We start from the raw sequence: 14387 nt of genomic DNA on the forward strand, positions 1-14387 counted from the left end.
CGCCTAAAGCTAAAAATCTTTATGTTTCGGACCTATTTCATGTTTTCGGACCACAAACAAACAGTTGTGTGTCTATGGTGTTCATAGACAGGATAGCATCACCTGTCAATCCTGTCATTCATTTGTCAAAACAGGAATTAAATTAAAAATAGGTTCAAAATAACCTAAAAACATCCTATTTTAATATTTTTACACGAAAAATTAAGTTTAACAATTGTAATAAATTAAATAAATATGGCTAGCAGTAGACTGGAGCGAATTGGAACGATACTTACAAGGTGAGTCTTAAAAGTTCTGAAACTACTCTTCATTTTCTAAACAAAAAAAAATCATATTCGAAATTCAAATTTAAAATTAGAACACTTGGTAAAGCGCGGGGTATTGCGTGTAGCTGTAGTCTTGTAGTTAGTTAGAAATAGTTTTTTGGCGGGAAACTATCAAGAAATATATTTTTACCCAATTAATTTTCATTATAAATAGAGAAAAATTACAAGCCTAATAATAATGTCCAATTTCAAAAAATCTGCTAAAGCTTCCAAGTTTGTTGCTGACGATATCAGTGAATTTATAAATGAATCTCAATTTCTAAAAGATTCCCCAAAAGTGAAAAAAACACAGAAACGGCAAAGAACTGCTGAGACTAACGAAGAAGAAGACATTTCTAAGTTGATTGGGCAGTATCAAGCTAGTGTTAAGAAAAAGAAGGCTGATGTTAGTGTGGAAACATGTAAAGAATCCCGACAAAAATTACTGGATGTAATGAGTCATCAATTGGACGCCAGGTAACATTTTTTAAAGTAAATCTGCATACTTTCATAACTTGCATTCTGAGCAAATAATATAATTCTTTAATTTTTGTGTATTTCAGAAAGCACAGCAGTGATAATTTGCTTAAATCCCTCTCAGAAGTTTTGTCACAGTTAGAAGCTGATTATGGTGTTATGAAAGATAATGAACAAAAATTAGAACATCTATCAGGAGCACTTATTAAGTGTATGCAACAAGCTACTAATGCTCACAAGCAGAAACTGAAAGCATTAAATGAAATACACAAGTCTTTTAAAAAAGAGTAAATATTTCTATAGTTACTGTAAATGTAAATTGTATTGAATATTTTTATGTTGACTAATTTTGTAATGTTAACAGATGTGAAGAAATGGATCATGACCACAAAGCTGAAACAGATAAATTGGCAGATGAACTAGAAGATGATATCAAGAAACTTCAACAGAAACTCATCTCTGAAACCAAACGCAATGGATGGGAAGCACTTCGGAGATCAATTTTCCATGCTATGCAAAATGACTTTTGATTGAGATTGCATAGAATTGATTTTATTTTCTTAAAGCTTATTATTTCTTTGCTTACTTCTCAGATTCATTGATTTGTGTTCATAATGATAATAATAAAATATTTTCTTAAATTATGTGATGTTTTCTCTGTAGCCCTTTTAATATTAAGTCCAGGGCCTCCGCTAAAACTCGCGCAGGTCGCGCGCTGTACTGTATCGAAAAACACCATTCCGATCGTAATGGCATTTATTTATCACATACAGATTAAGTACCCCGAGCACGAAAATATAGTAATAATGGTAATCGCTTGTTTTGTATGGAAAGTAGAACAGCGCCCCCCGCCGATTGTGTAAGGAATACGATTGCGACACTAACTACAGTTCTAGGGATTCACCAATCTGTATTGAGCCTACGTGGTGGAGTAGGTCTCCTAACATCTCGCAGTCCTTTGCTAGAATAGTAACACTTTAGTTCCTACGTCGATTATTGAATGCTGGCTGTCGTATTTTTTCAGAGTTGAAGGCCTGCTCAAAAATGGGGCGATGAAACCTGACGACAGACCGTTGTGGTACGACGTGTATCGTGCATTTCCACCTGCTGTTGAACCTAAATTTGCCAGGCCGGTACCTGAAATCAAGCCTATAAGACAAATCCTGTATCAAGAAGACGTTGTACGAGCGTAAGTATCGAGATGCCCCTGATTTCCTTTGGAATTTAAATTCAGCAGTCGTCAATAAGTTAAATTTTCTAATGATAACTACGAAAGATGGTGCAATAAAAAAGCTACCTATTATTCATATCCCGAAGATAATATGCCATGTATCTTCCCACTTAAATAATATGTTAATTAATTGATTTCAGGAAATTTCACGAAAATGGTCATGGTTTGGGCGCCGTGAATATGCTCAGTCCCTCAGAAGAAACTCATACCAAAAGACTTTTAAAGCGATATGAAAAGCTGAAGTCTGAAGGAGTAGCAGAAGATCAACTGGTAGAGAAGGCTGCGTCGGAGGTTGCTAGCGAAAGACAAGAATTTGTCAAAGCTAAACTTACGTCCCAAAACCCTGACTCGGTTACGGCGCAAGTTCTTACTGATGTAAAATTAAAAGATATATTTAATGAAAAGTAGGCTCGTCTCAATAAATTTTAGTTTTTATAATGTAGTTGTAAAAATAATAGATGCAGTAAAGATGTTAGACATATAAATTATCATTTTATTTTTTATCACTCCTTGGAAATGTCTAACGTAGCGTAGCTGCGTAGTGGTGTTCCAAAAGGTAACTGGAACCTAATTCTATGAAATTGACTCATATCCGTTTCACTTTGTCTACTGTAGATTGTCTTGCAAACATACAACATACTTGCGTGTGGGTACTAATGAGTTATCTTATCAACCTGTAGATAAGAACCCTGTGCTACAAACACTCCTACCCATTCGCTAGTGTGTCATCAAGCATCCTATAATTCACGTATTAATTATTTTGGACAGTGAAATTGTGTCAAAATGGCGTCAAGGAGACCCATCCTGTTTTATTTGGCTGCAATTCTGGGTAAGTAAGGGTCCAGACACCTACTTGCATTCTATAAAGTGGTAGTACTACCACAGGTACTACGTCGGAATACAAAGATATCATAGTCATGTCGCTACTACGTCTATGGTTTTGTTTCTTTGTATAGGCAGGTTGCCTCATTTTTCGATGTTTTACAAATCATCGTGTCTTACTATTTTAGTTGAACTCAAATTCGGGATTGCTTAAAGATACGGAAAGAGGGAATCCACATTAATTCCTACATAAGTAGATACCTACCTATATCTCGACTGTTAATCTCAAGGGAAAACGACTTCAGAGGCAAATTATTATTTATAAAGAGGTCAAGGCGCTTGGCATGAAGACCCAAATAGGTACTAATATGGGACATGGAGTTTTTTAGTGATAATTGCGTCTTCTAAAAGCATCTCGCTGAAATTCATAATATGATTTTGTTTAGAGATTTAAACTAAGGAGCTTTGGGTTCGATTCCCTATCGGACCATACCTACCTACTTAGATACATCCTTCTCTGTGACATGAATGTTTGTTGTGCAATACCTGAAATTAAATAAACAAGACGGACACGAGCGTCCTGAGTGTGCTGGGACGTGATTCCGGCAGACACCGGAATCTTTGGTCCAATCATTTGATGTTTGCATCCACAATAATATTGTTACGTATTTGCTAATTATACTGCATGTCTGCATCTAAACAAATGGCACTTACAGACATTTTCTCTTTCAGTCGTTCTCAGTACCCTCACTCAAGAAACTGAAGCCAGAAGGAGAATTCTTCGGGGTCGGCGTGTGATGACCCGCACTTATTACAGTAAGTGTTTTGCATAGTTGCTATCCTTTCAATACTAAGAAACCCAAAAGATAGACTAGACCTACTTATAGGCCACGACAGCTACGATTGCGGGATAGATTCTCGCAGGGGAAAATGTTAATGTGGTTTCTGGTACGAACAAGAACTTTAACGGTTACCTAACTGTTGCGTAGTTAGCTTATTTGGGACTTGGGATATAGACAAGTTGGACTAGCTGTAGAATTGTTAATTTATGAGTGATACTTCCTGGCCGCGCCACTTGCACGACCTAAGTAAGTAGGTATCTACTCTTTTTCTCCAATTTGCTACGTTTACTTCTTTGAATAAGTACGGTTTAAGTATTAACTTCCCCTAAATATGCCACCCTGCATCCCTACTATATTTCCCTGCAGTCTTTTTTCAATATTTTAATACTAGCTTTCCGCTCGCGGCTTCGCCTGCGTGGAATTTTGTCTGTCACAGAAAAACATTATAGTGCGCGTCCCTGTTTCAAAAACCGGTATAAAAACCATCCTATGTCCTTTCCCGGGACTCAAACTATCTCTATGTCAAATTTCATCAAAATCGGTTCAGTGGTTTAGGCAAGACAGACAGACATCGTTTCGCATTTATAAGTATACCTAGAATAGATTGTGTGGTAAAGTTACCTAACTATAATTTCAGGTGGAAATGCTGTTCCTGCATGGGCGATTAGTCTAATGGCTGGAATCGGGATGTTACTAATAGGCGGTGTCTTGTACTTGGTTATGAGGAAAATTGTCTTGTCTTCAGAGACCGGTACTCTGAACACGTATCAGCCAGCACTACAGAACGAAGAAGTTTAAAAATATATTTTAAGATTAAATAATTATTTTTATACTATTGTATTTAGCCATAAATCTACGTCTACGGCCCTCTATGATCACACCCACCGTGCTGCAATGAACGAAGTTTTACGACAATAAAAATCGAGATAATCGAACTTATTTTTCGAACTTGCAATACACTTTGAGTACCTACTTACCTACACCTACGGTACCTACCTATGTATTAATGTTAGATGGTTACCTATTTTGTGCATGTTTTACTAACAGTAAAATTGTAGGTGTTACTGTGTTAATGATTTTCAATAAAACTACTTTGTAATGTAATTCATTTTCCTTTATTTTTAGCTGTTAGATCATAATTAGAGATAGACAAAAATGTAGTCACTTAAATAGCATGTCATTAGATTTTATTATTGGGACAATGACAATTAAAAGGCTCTGGAAGTGGCCAAAGAGTGAATTAAATTAAAATTCTCTGCGGTGATATTTGTCAGGGTCGAAGTAGGAAGTGACGACGACTCGGTTGCTAAATTTACGTCCAGTCAGTGTTTGTTGCGCCTTCTGGCAATCTGCGATACTGTTGAACTCGACGAATACCTGCAAAACAGATGAATAGTTCAGTCATTTACGATTCGACCCAACTTTTATCCGAGAATAATAACTCCTGGTATATGCACAGTATAACTGGCAGATTGACAGTTTTAGTATGGGAAATATGTCCAAATGTCGAATAACTGACGATTAATTTTGAGATTAATATTTACTCTTGTTTGGTCGAATCCACCCCTAATATAATAGCCAAGAAAGAGAATTTAGATGTGAGATATTTATTATGATTGCCACTTGCCAGACATATTATTACCTTTCCACATCCAGGTACTTCAACTCCTTCAATAGGTCGAGGGATTTCTATGCTGCGCACGCAGCCATATTTGTTGCACTCCTCCCTGTAATAATAATGTGCATTGTTACAAGAAAATATTTAATGGATGATCTATTAATCATGGGCGACAGCAAAGCGAAGTCTCGCGACTATGCAAAAAAGCGCTGAAGTGTATCGAAGAAAATCTTCGGATTATCGCGATGTGTGCGGCCCAGAGATTAGAGAACAAACAGTGGGGGGAAAACTTATGCTAGTTTTTCATAACGTTTTGTTTGTATCAAGCACTGTCTAAGAATAGATTTACATTTTGATTTCAGTGCCGTGAATCGCATAAGTATAATAACATGCGTAATTTTGCCAGTGCAAAATTTAAGCCCACACAAGGTGTTTAACTATTCCATTCCGTAGATGTCTACAAAGTACAAACTCACTTGATGTCCTCGAGGATGTCCTCATACTCCTCCTCGTCGCGCAGCTCGTCGGGCGTGACCATGTTGAGCAGGCACAGCACCTCCGTGGGCGGGCCCGCGCCCGCCAGCGTCAGCCCCGCCACCTGCAGTTGCACCGGCGCCGCGCCCGTCATCGCTGCAACCACATTACACAGACCAGTCTACGAACCCTCACGTGAACAAACAATTTTGAGCACCCAAATTGATAACAATTCGAGCCTCCAACGATAAAATAAGAAAGATATCTACCTAACATACCTAGCGTTGAGTTCTTAGCCCCAATACTAGCCCGTTGCACAATAAGCTTCTTGTCGCCCAGTTGCATTCCGTTCAGCCCTGCAATTGCCTACAGCAAACGATAAGTATGAAGACATTATAGTAGAAAAATAAATGTGATCTTCGGTGATTACGCAGTGTTCCTGACTTACCTGATCAGTCATCGAAATGTCAACATATTCTGCAAATGCATACCCCTTGCTCAGACCAGTAGATGAATCTTTCACCAGATTGAAAGCTCGGAGCTGCCCAAATGACATCAGGAGTTCCTTTACCTGTTTCACACACAACATGATGAGCACACGAGAAATTTCCCTAAGTAAATAAATATTGAGTTACATATACTTTATATTGTTATGTAGATTCATACATTGTTACTCTTAATTTTGTTTGTTCCCATAGATATTTGCTAGGTATTTGCAGCAAACATATAAATGAATGTTATCTGACCTTTGTCTAGCCGCATGTTAGATTCAGATGTGAATGGAGGAGACTTGCCTTGGAGTGTCGACGTCTCATTCAAGTACAAGACGTATAGGTGAGCATGAGAGACAACAGTGACACGCGGGCCGTGAATGTGCCAAATCTAAGCTAGGGAGGGGCAGAAAGCAAACTATATCAGTGAGTTGTTTCATAAAATAGCGAGCGTGGTGCGCGCACGCTCCCCGCTACGGGTACCTGAAAATACCTGAAACGGACCAAAATATATCGCGGCTCACTGCTGACGCCACCGTAGCTGTGTCAACTGTTGAATCTCGCCCTGTAACTGTTGCGGATGCTAGAACTACCTAATGGGAACTGCCTACTCCTAACTGAATGTAAGGTTGTTTATTTGCTAAGTTTCACCTTTGTACTCCAAATTAGCAACTTTTATGTACACATCATATAGAAATCATCCAAAATCTGTGACACATTAAGTTCTATTAAATACAAAGGTGAACTTATCAATTGTTTGGTGAAGCAATATTAGAAATAAATGTATGTTACTCATGGTTAAATTAATACAATGTGGAGTCTGGGTACTGACCTGGAAAACATAATTTTGCAATCAAAACCAGTTTTATAAGGTTTTCTCAACAATACTCATTTTAAAGATGATTTTTTTTGTAATTTATCTAGTCACAAATGGACCATTCAGTAACTGTATACTGTTTCTAACTATAATATTATTTATAGTTAGTTAAAATGGTAAATTAATATCAATAATTTTAAATAGTATTTCTATATTTACAACCAATTGGTAATCAAATTGGGTATAGATAGATAGATCTACTTTTTCAGAAGATATTTTATGTGATTTAGGTAATATTTCAATATTCTGTGAAACATGGATTGGAAATTTACAAAATATCATAAATATGATTTACAATACCTAAATGTAATACATAGATATTTATGTTTCACAGGCAACATCAGTTTCAAATATAAAAATGGTGAACTTACTTGATCCTCATTGAGATAATTAGGCAGACCCCCAATAAATATTTTATGTGGAGAGTCTGGAACTACAGTACTAATAACACCAGCTGTAAAAGAATACAAAACATATTGTAAATCCTGAGAATTCTATTTATAGCTCTAATTATTTAACACAAAAAAAGTCAAAATTACCTGGCACATTGATAGCTGGATTCTCTGTTCCCGGCATGGGCTGATAATCATGAGGTCTTCGAATCTTCAAGCTCTGCCCTTTGAAGTTAATGCCATCAAAGGCCATAGCCTGTGTAGTTTCATCAATAGACCTAAATTCAAGGAATGCAAAGTTTTTGTCCAAATTTATCTGACAAGCCAAAACAGGATTGCCGGCCGCTTGAGCCAATCCAGAAAGATGCATCTGTTGGTTGAAAAACTCCATGGTTTCTTCTTCAGTCACACCGAATGGTATGTTGCCCACGTATAATCGCCTGGCTTGCCGAGTTATCGTTGAGCCAACCACAGGGACGGCCGCTTGAGGCGTATCAGCAACAATATTCGCCGGTATCTGTCCAGCCGCTTGCATGGCCTTATACTGCAATGGCGTAATGTGTTCAAAACCTGGCGGCGGGACATCCCAGTATAGAGAAGGCTTACGACGACGTGACCTTTTATTCGGAGACCTAGATCTGCTTCTTCTCTTTTCTCTGCGCTCTCTTGACCGAGATCTTGAACGCCGCCGTCCTCCCTCCCTTGAACGGGACCTGCGTCGGCGATCTGGAATAGCCAGAAAATTCTGTAACTATGGCCTATCACTTAGTTACCTCATCTAACTATCAATAAACATATATGTATCACCTTTATCTTCGCCCATTTCTATATAATTTTAATGTAAGGAATTAGTTTTGAAGAACAAATTCAAGAAAAATACTATCACACGCACTACATACACAAAATGGCGTCAATTTATCATAGACAAATGACAATATTAGTTTTTATTTTTTAAGGTTACATCAAACGAAGCAAAGGAGAAAGAAAAATGAGTAGTAAAATAGTGAAACAATGACTTTTTTTTGGATGTTGACATGTTTTTATTGATTGTGTAGGGAAAAACACACGCTTGAGACCCGGCTTTAGATGAACTCTCGACCCTGACCCACCCGATGACCCGATTTGGATAACAAAATTGAAAATGATTGATTTGAATCGATTATACGCATAATACGATTTAGTAATCTACTCGACTAAACTTTTGGTGTTCGTTCGTTAGATTTCGCCAATCGACTAAATTACTCTATGCTAGTGCGAACAACGTTTATTGTCTATGGTGCAGTGTAAAACCTCTATGAAAAAAAAACTCTCTGCTGTCAATGTCAATTCTGTCATATTGTGTGTTGTGTGGTGTCATGTCATTTTGGAGTCGTGACGAAAAGTGAAAGTTTCGAAATATTGCTAGATAGTTTCAATTATTTTTAACATAATTTTGGTGCCGCATGGATTGTTTTAATCATAAAATTTAATGTGGTCAAAACGCGTGCTGATAGGATCGAAAAATGGTAGGGTATTTACTCAAATAATTAATAATCTAGCGTACAGTATTTTTTCTGTCGTCGCTGCGTTTAAATCTTATTTTAAAATAACTTCTGTATTTAAGGCTCATCAAGAAACCAATGGGATATTAAAAAACAGAAAGGAGAATGTTTATCTTGATAAAACAGACTTGAAAACTCAGGATGAGACTAAAAAAAGTGATGCTAAAGACACGTCTACGAACAGCCGGATAATCGCACTTGTGTTTTTATCCTTATTACTGGACTTGCTGGCGTTCACAATGATTTTGCCGCTGTTGCCGTCTTTGATGGATTATTATGATAAAGAAGAAGGTCATGGAAATAGCTTATATTCGTCGCTTCTTCGAGCGGTGCAGGGTTTTCAAAGGCTGACTGGAGCTCCCGACCGCTTTGCTTCCGTTCTGTTTGGAGGCGCCTTAGGATCTTTGTACAGTTTTCTACAATTTCTAACTAGCCCTATTGTGGGAAGTTTGTCAGATGCATATGGTAGAAAGCCTATGTTGTTGATATGTTTGGTGAGTTGCCCACACAAATTTAAAAATCATTGTTGTTTAGCATTTACCATTCACAGTTGTTTTGATATAACAAGGTAAACATTAGGTATTATTTAGATAAGAATAAATTTCATTACAGTTATAGAATAACAACCACATCTGTTTCAAGTAAGTTTTATTTGTACAAGTGGTATAGAAATCCAAGGTTGAATTAACATCAAGGATCCTTCCTCAGGTTTCACTCAAACACTCAGTAATTACTAATTTAAATTGTTTACCTCGAAAACTTAGCAATTAACTTATGTATAAATAATTTACTATACCAGTTAGTCATTCAATGTTTTAATCAGCTTATTTTCTTACAATGCATCCTGTCTGAATTTTCCTGTTTAGTTCTTAAGTTTTCTGTTAAAATGTCTTTCATTCTAATATTAAATATTCATGATATTCCTTTAGATAGCCTAGTTGATGAAAATTGCATAGGATTGATTTTTTTTATCTAAGTTTCTTTTGTATTAGGTACTCTGTAACCTAATTATTAATAATTTGTGTTGTAGTTGAACAAATTAATTATTTTCTCTGAACCTCTCTAATTAATTTATGTTACAGACAGGCATAGCTTTGTCCCATGGGCTATGGAGCAGAGCAAGTACATTCAGTTTATTTGTATTGGCCCGTATAATCGGAGGTCTAAGCAAAGCCAATGTGAGTCTGAGCATGGCCATAGTCACTGATGCCTCAAATGAAAAGACCAGAGCCAGAGGAATGGTGAGAAATCTTGATTTTTTATAGTTACTTTTGACTCTCAAAAAAATAGCCACAAAACAGGCAATTTGACATTGTGATAACTCACTTAAAACATGCTAATACAATGATTTATGTTTACACATTATGTCCTGCTATTTATCAATATAATATGTATGCTTGCTTTTTAAGCAATGTGATATCTGACATATTTGGGTTATCAATTATCATGATTAGATGTTTTAGTAGGTATCATTTTGTAGTATCATCCTCTTGACATGGGCTTGTGACTAATGCATCTATTTGTCTACTTATACAAGCTATTGGAAAAATTATCATCATTACTAACAATATTTTTTCATAATAAAATCAAATTGTTTTTATTTTCAGGCTCTTATAGGTCTGGCATTCTCTGTAGGGTTCATTTTGGGCCCACTGGCCGGCGCTTGGTTCTCGAAAACAAGAGACGGGTCTTCCGGACCGTGGGGAGAGCGCCCCGCGTATTACGCCTTGGGTTTGTCCCTGGCCAATGTCGCGCTAGTCTCGTTTTGCATACCTGAGACATTATCAAAAGTAAGAAGTAAATTAGTCGCTTATCTTTCTACTTAGCTATTAGTTTTGTTTTAATTAATTTGCTTCTAATTGCTTGTTAATTTATAGTATTAATTAGATTGTATGCTTATTTGATAGACTTTATTTTTCCAGCAAAAAAGAGCACCTCTCTCATTCACACTTTCTAAAACTGTGGACTATGTATCCCCATGGCATCTATTAAAGTTTACGGCAGTCAAAAACCTATCGCAACATCAAAACAAAGTTCTGAACAAATTGGGGCTCATCTACTTCTTTTACTTGTTTCTTTATTCGGGACTCGAGTTCACCATAACATTCCTAACTCACCATACATTTGGGTATACTGCTATGCAACAAGGGAAAATGTTTTTAGTTATAGGTAAGTCCTAACTTCTCTAATATACTTAACAAGTACTTAAACTGATTAGATTTATCCCCCACTTGTTGATATTGTTAAAGTCTTCTTATCTTTTTATGGGTTTTCTTTACGTGGCGATTTCGGTTCTTTTCCGCAATATTTTTTATTTTCGCTTTGTAATGTAGGTAAGCAATGTGGGCAAATTAGTAACTTTTTGAAGAAAATCTCTATAGTTGTTATCATTATTATTTTTTAAATATAATTCTATGATGTCACTGAAGTAAATTGATATTTCCCAGGGGTCATAATGGCATTGCTGCAAGGCGGAGCGGCCCGCAGGTTGGGGGCCGCTGGCGCCGAGAAGGCAGCGCGGGCCGCTTTAGCGCTGACTCCGCCCTCTTTCCTATGCGTGGCGTTCGCGGCGCTCCCTAAGCCGCCATTGCTAGCACCTGTCACCTGGCTGTGGCTGGGGCTTGTGCTGTTCGCGATATGTAAGTAAAGGCATGATTAACGTGACCATACGTCCTGATTTGAGTGGAACAGTCCTGCCCAAAGCGGGCCGCTTTTGCGCTGACTCTGCCCTCTTTCCTGAGTGTGGCCTTCGCAGCACTCTCTAAGCCGCCACTATTAGCACCTATCACCTGGCTGTGTTTGGGTCTCGTGCTGTTCGCGATATGTAAGTAAAGACATGATTAACGTGACCAAACGTCACGCTTTGGGCGGGAGCAGTTTCGCTTTCCTAGAGCAAGACATAAAATAGGCTTGCATAAAGTCTAAAACTATAAAATATTGAAATTCAACCATCATGTAAGTTTAAATATAGTTTTCAGAGTGATTACACAAATCACAATACAATATTTTTTTAAATTATTATGACACAATTACAAGTATTTAATGGCTAAGTCACGTTCGCATAAATACATCGTTCGTCACTTGAGAAACATAATTTTCTTGTTTGCTTTTTATTGATTCGGTATTTTATATGACGCACCTGTATGAAATACTTGTTTGATAAAAGGTCTTATGGCTTCCTTATGTACCTATTTAGTTTCCTCATTATCGAAAAAGATAAACGGTGACATGTTCAATTTTGATGAATATTTATTAAACAATAATGACTCATTTATAGTCGCATCCAATTTCGATAAGATTAGCGTTTCGACGTGCAATTTTGCATGGAGTTATTTTATGTGTGAAATTGGATTTTTTTCTGAGATATAAAGATAAAACATTGTTATATGGAGATGGTATCTAGATTTGATTAGTAACGGGCCACGTGCCTTCCCAGCCCGTCTGGCCAGCGCGTGGTAAGTGTAGGCTAGTAGGTAGTTTTTATGCTTGATAGTTGGCACCACTGGCGATTGACACGACCCTGCTCCCTGGTGAGTGCAAATGCGATAGTCTTTCTACCGCTTCAGCGCTCACCAGTTGGTGCCGCTGGCAGATGACAGTGACCTTACTTAGCGCTAAAACTATAGCCCTCATTCCTTCATTTGCCTCTGGAAATTTAGAGAGGGTCGTTCTCCTGCAGTAAAGACCAAAATGGCCAGATATAGATGATTTATTGTTTTTTTAGCCACGGCATTCGCGGTATCGTGCATGACATCAATGGCGGCGGGGCAGGCGCCGGCAGAAGCGCGCGGCGCGGTGCTGGGCAGCCTGCGGTCACTTGGAGCGCTGGCCCGCGCCGCCGGACCCCTTATTGCGGCCGCAGGTACTAATAATAATCCTAAACTCTGATTTTTAATTCGACGGAATTTTGACATTTCAGAAGTGTGGCCAACATTGAAACTTTCCCACTAAGAATGGAGAGCATTTTCACAAATTAAAAAATAATACTTTCTTGAATTTAAGGTTTCACTTGAAAAACTAAGGCTTTAAAATGTACTGATCATTTCAAAATGGTTATTTGAATTTTTATCATCATATTTTTGAAGTTACAAAAAAATTGGGAAATTATTTTTATATTACTGGACTCCCTGGCCAAAAATCCATGGGTTACAAACCTTTTTTATGAAAATCCTTTTGTTAATAAAATCTTAGCTTCATAAAATAATCAATTTAATAAGATGCCAATTTTATAATCCAAGTTGATTATGATGACGATAATGATGATTGATGATCAATACATATTTTCGTTTATGATAATATGTTGTTTTACGGTACTAAAAACACGTTTTTTTCTATTTAATCTCTAAAATGTACATAATAATTAGTGTACATTGAATTCACAAAACAAACAACAGTTCATTCTTATAAGTTGTACTTTATGAAATTTCATTTCATATTATTTATTAATAATTCAAAGCAAAAAAGGCTTATTACATCTGAATTGTCAAAAAATCACAGCTGTCAGAATTCCGTCGAATTAAAAATCGGACTGTAGCACTTTTATAGGTCGCGCAAAGAAAGTTGAGGTGTTAATCGCCTCAACTCTTGTTGCATGACCTATAACATGCACAGCAAGTTCAAATATTGTTTTTCGACCTTAGTGCAAGTTTGTAAGGTTCAAAATATGAAACACAGTTATGTATAGCAAAAGAGGTTTAGTTTATAGAGGGTTATCTCTGGGACTGCTGATCTGATAGTGAAAATTATATCACGATAGATAACTAGGTACACTGTTTACGGATTACTGAGTGACAGATGGGTAGATAGATACGTAATATTATTTACAAGGTGTTCTTTAAAAAAATCATCCACCATTGCACCAGCCAGCTTATATGGATACATTCTGAAAGAAGTGTGTACTTTTCCAAAACAACGTGTTTCATTTCATTGTGGGTTTAAAATTAATTTCTCGAAATGTAAATTGTTCATCATTTAATCTTTTTTTTTTGTTTCAGTGTACTGGTGTTCGGGAGCCGCTACCACTTATACAATAGGATCAATAATTTTAATCATTCCAGCTGTGATGATCTTCAGACTGAAAACTTAATAGCAGTTTACTGCAGTACCTCTTGCCAAGCAATAATTACATTTAAGAAGTATTCCATTATTTATTGTTGTTTACAACTATTTTCTATCTTTTGTTAATTTATACGTATTTTTTAATTTTTATTGAGCAATAATATTTACATAATATTTTTAGTGTTTATCCATCTCGAATAACAGTATTAAAAATATTTTTGAAACGTCTCCTGTCGTTTTTATCTCCGAAAGGATTTAT

The 14387-nt window shown here is 36.8% G+C and overlaps 5 protein-coding genes across 7 annotated transcripts; 4 read left to right on the forward strand and 1 right to left on the reverse strand.

The window, feature by feature from the left end:
• The first annotated feature begins 106 nt into the window (after nt 1–106).
• On the forward strand, nt 107–2501 carry mRpS23 (mitochondrial ribosomal protein S23). Its single transcript, XM_028322197.1, has 3 exons — nt 107–278; nt 1807–1971; nt 2154–2501. Exons 1-3 carry the CDS (start codon nt 235–237, stop codon nt 2419–2421), a joined length of 477 nt encoding a protein of 158 aa, XP_028177998.1. The 5' UTR covers nt 107–234; the 3' UTR covers nt 2422–2501.
• Nucleotides 291–1498, forward strand: LOC114365587 (synaptonemal complex protein 3). The gene is made up of 3 exons (XM_028322196.1): nt 291–782; nt 869–1069; nt 1147–1498. Exons 1-3 carry the CDS (start codon nt 505–507, stop codon nt 1310–1312), a joined length of 645 nt encoding a protein of 214 aa, XP_028177997.1. The 5' UTR covers nt 291–504; the 3' UTR covers nt 1313–1498.
• A 97-nt stretch (nt 2502–2598) lies between the features above and the next one.
• Nucleotides 2599–4781, forward strand: LOC114365640 (uncharacterized). Its single transcript, XM_028322260.1, has 3 exons — nt 2599–2842; nt 3568–3651; nt 4315–4781. The coding sequence occupies exons 1-3, from the start codon at nt 2797–2799 to the stop codon at nt 4473–4475; spliced, it is 291 nt and encodes a 96-aa protein (XP_028178061.1). The 5' UTR covers nt 2599–2796; the 3' UTR covers nt 4476–4781.
• A 3-nt stretch (nt 4782–4784) lies between these two features.
• U2af50 (U2 small nuclear riboprotein auxiliary factor 50) lies at nt 4785–8463 on the reverse strand. Of its 2 annotated transcripts, none has more exons than XM_028322257.1 (8): nt 8337–8463; nt 7677–8255; nt 7509–7591; nt 6218–6340; nt 6039–6135; nt 5772–5925; nt 5320–5404; nt 4785–5054 (listed from the first exon to the last, which is right to left on the reverse strand). In XM_028322257.1, the coding sequence occupies exons 1-8, from the start codon at nt 8350–8352 to the stop codon at nt 4923–4925; spliced, it is 1269 nt and encodes a 422-aa protein (XP_028178058.1). In that variant the 5' UTR covers nt 8353–8463; the 3' UTR covers nt 4785–4922. The 2 variants fall into 2 exon arrangements, with proteins under 2 accessions (XP_028178058.1, XP_028178059.1); XM_028322258.1 differs by having other exon boundaries at nt 4814–5054; nt 6048–6135.
• Nucleotides 8464–8863: 400 nt separating this feature from the next.
• Nucleotides 8864–14301, forward strand: rtet (major facilitator superfamily domain-containing protein rtet). 2 transcript variants are annotated; one of them, XM_028322255.1, is made up of 8 exons: nt 8864–9034; nt 9133–9564; nt 10153–10311; nt 10678–10860; nt 10978–11239; nt 11518–11709; nt 12795–12932; nt 14065–14282. In XM_028322255.1, the coding sequence occupies exons 1-8, from the start codon at nt 9032–9034 to the stop codon at nt 14154–14156; spliced, it is 1461 nt and encodes a 486-aa protein (XP_028178056.1). In that variant the 5' UTR covers nt 8864–9031; the 3' UTR covers nt 14157–14282. The 2 variants fall into 2 exon arrangements, with proteins under 2 accessions (XP_028178056.1, XP_028178057.1); XM_028322256.1 differs by having other exon boundaries at nt 8886–9034; nt 10993–11239; nt 14065–14301.
• The last annotated feature ends 86 nt before the right edge of the window (nt 14302–14387 follow it).

Source organism: Ostrinia furnacalis, unplaced genomic scaffold (genome assembly GCF_004193835.3).
Source record: "Ostrinia furnacalis isolate ACB-3 unplaced genomic scaffold, ASM419383v2 OfSCF7604, whole genome shotgun sequence".
Classification (NCBI taxonomy): Eukaryota; Metazoa; Arthropoda; class Insecta; order Lepidoptera; family Crambidae; genus Ostrinia; species Ostrinia furnacalis.